Genomic DNA, 3,222 nt, shown 5'->3' with positions numbered 1-3,222 from the left:
TTCTATTTCTCCAAGTAAAGCTCTTCGGATTGCAATGCCTATTGTGTCGGCTTGGCCTTTCATAAGTGGAGACAGAATAAAGCGTCCATAATAAAGGCATTTATTGTCTATTCTTGATTCAACACACTTCCACTGTAGTGTCCGAGTAAATACTGTTACTTTCTCTCGAACCATAGTACTATTATTTGATTAGATCATCAAATCTTTTATTTATCTTGAGATTTCTTCAATGTTCAGTTCTACACATGTCTTTTTTTCGGAGGTCTACAGCCATTATCTGACATAGGAGTTACATCCCGTACAAAAGTTAATAGTATACTACTTCGATGAATAACTCATAATGTTGCATCTCTTCCAAGACCGAGACCTTTTATCATGACTTTTACTTATTGCATACCTTGATCCACTATGGTACGAATAGCGTTTGTTGCTGCGGTTTGAGCAGCAAACGGCGTTCCTTTTCTCATACCTTTGAATCTTGAAGTACCAACAGAGGACCAAGAAACTACTCGACCCCATACATCTGTAACAGTGACAATAGTATTATTGAAACTTGCTTGAGCATGAATAACTCCCTTTGGTATTCTACTTGCACCCTTATGTGAACCAATACGTCCATTCCTATGTAAACTAATTTTTGTTATAGCTTTTGCCATATTTTATCATCTCATAAATATAAGTTAGAGATATATGGACATATCTATTTTATGTCCAAATAGATTTTTTATTTATACACAGGCTCTTCTGGCAAGTCTGATTATCATTGTCTTTGTTTATGTCTCGGGTTGGAACAAATTACTATAATTCATCCCCGCCTGCGGATTAGTCGACATTTTTGGCAAATTTTACAAACAGAAGTTCTTATTTTCATATTTTTTCATTCCTTAACTTAATTCTTAATCTATTTCTTGGAAGAAAATAAGTTTCTTGAAATTTTTCATTTCTAGTTGTATTCCCCCAAAAGGGATGGTGAAGTTGAAAACCTAACCCTTTAAATCTTCGTTGTGTAGTCGATAAATTATACACCCTTTGGTTGAATCATAAGGACTTACTTTAATTTTTACTCTATGTCCTGGCAGTATTCGTGTAAAACTATGTCGGATCTTTCCTGAAACAAAATTGAGAATCAGATCTAAACGAATCGGGAATAGACCATTGGGAAGCAATTCAGTAATTAAAGTTTTATGACTCCATTTTGGTTCTTAAAATTCCCTTGAGGTATCAACTAATGAGAAAGATATTAGACAAACCCCCTTTTTCTTTTTTCACAAATTTAACAAATAGGAAGTTTTGAATCCAATTTTGATATTATAAAGGATTACCAGATATAATACAAAATTTCTCCACCTATTCCTTCTAGTCGAGCCTCTCGGTTTGTCATTATACCTCGAGAAGTAGAAATAACTGCAATCCCCATCCCACCTAAAATTCTCGAAATTCATTGATAATTAGAAAAGATTTGTAGACCAGGTCGACTTATTCGTTTTAAAATTAAAATATTTCTATAGGGTCTTTTCCTATTCCTTCTATGTTGTAGGGTTAAAACCAAAAAACATTTGTTGTTTTCTCGATGTTTTCTCATGTTTTTGATAAAACCCTCTCGTAAAAGTATTTGAACAATATTTTTGGTAATATTTATAGAGGCTATCCGAACCACCCTTTTTCGATCCATATCAGCATTTCGTATAGAAGTTATTATCTCAGCAATAGTGTCCCTGCCCATGATGAACTAATATTATTAGGTTCTCCAAATTTGATATAATGAACGTGTTTTTTACTTGTTTATTTTTGAATATGATATGAATTATTAAAGATATAATCTGTGAGACATAATCTACTAATTAATCTATTTCTTTCAAATACGCTACTAAAAACATATCACAATTTCATTTTATAATACCTCAGGAGCTAATGAAACTATTTTAGTAAAATTTAATTCTCTTAACTACTAGGCGATTGCACCAAAAATTCGAGTTCCTTTTGGATTTCCTTCTTGATTAATAATAACCGCATCATTATCATCATATTGTATTATTATCCCGTTATCACATTTAAGTTCTTTATAGGTACGCACAATTACATCTCTTACTACTTCTGATCTCTCTAGGGGCATATTTGGTACTGCTTCTTTGATCACAGCAATAATAACGTCACCAATATGAGTATATCGACGATTGGTAGCTCCTATGATTTGAATATACATTAATTATTGAGCCCCACTATTATCTGCTACATTTAAATGGGTCTGAGGTTGAATTATTTTTTTAATCTATTTTGAATGCAAAGGTCAAAGAAAAAAAGAAATATTTTTGTCCAAAAAAAAAACTTGTGGTTTTGTTTCATATCTAAGAGCCCTTTCTACATTTTTGTCTATTACATTACGAACTAATGAATTGAGTTTGTATAGGCACTTTGGATGCTACTAGTGAAATAGCCCTTCTGGCTATATTTTCTTTTACTCCACCCATTTCATAAAGTAGTCTCCCCGGTTTAACAACAGCTACCCAATATTCAAGGGATCCTTTTCCTGAACCCATATATGTTTCTGCGGGTCTTAGTGTAACTTGTTTGTCTGGAAATATACATACCCATATTATTTAACCACGACGTGCATTTTGTGTCATTGCTCGTCGGCCTTCTTCTATTTGTCGAGATGTAATCCAAGTAGGTTTAAGTTCCTGAAGAGCATATTTACCGAAAGAAATATGATTACCTCGATAAGATATTCCCTTCATTCTTCCTTTATGTTGTTTATGAATCTGCTTCTTTTTGGGTTATAGTTGATGGTTGTTTCTGAATTCCATCTCTACTACAAAATCGTACGTGAGAGTTTCTTGTCATCTAGCGCCTCACGAATAAAAGTATTCCAAAAAATTCAATTTGAATTAAGCTAGAAGAGTCAATCTTAAGCTAAGATATATATGTATTTACTAAGTAATACCTTCAACGTGGGATTCTTTGAGATTTCATTAAATCTATTAGTAATTTTTATATATTGTTTGAATAGATAACTAAAATTTTTAGTTTTATAAATAGAAATATAAAAAATTGTATTATTATACCAAATCCTTATTTTGTCCTTTATTGTATTGTCCTAAATTTTTCAATAAAAAAAGTTTTTGTGGGAGAATATTTACTCTTTCAATCCCTATTTCATTTGTAGGGTTAACTCGTCATTTCTCAGATCTCAGAATACATGAATTAATCTCTGGTTCGTTCCGC

The 3,222-nt window shown here is 32.2% G+C and overlaps 1 protein-coding gene across 1 annotated transcript; it reads right to left on the bottom strand.

Moving 5' to 3' along the window:
• Positions 1-239: 239 nt before the first annotated feature.
• On the bottom strand, positions 240-656 carry LOC107868885 (30S ribosomal protein S11, chloroplastic-like). Its single transcript, XM_016715503.1, has 2 exons — positions 398-656; positions 240-277 (listed from the first exon to the last, which is right to left on the bottom strand). The coding sequence occupies exons 1-2, from the start codon at positions 654-656 to the stop codon at positions 240-242; spliced, it is 297 nt and encodes a 98-aa protein (XP_016570989.1).
• Positions 657-3,222: the final 2,566 nt, after the last annotated feature.

This window comes from Capsicum annuum, chromosome 4 (assembly GCF_002878395.1).
Source record: "Capsicum annuum cultivar UCD-10X-F1 chromosome 4, UCD10Xv1.1, whole genome shotgun sequence".
NCBI lineage: Eukaryota > Viridiplantae > Streptophyta > Magnoliopsida > Solanales > Solanaceae > Capsicum > Capsicum annuum.
This window is presented reverse-complemented; position numbering and strand designations above follow the sequence as displayed.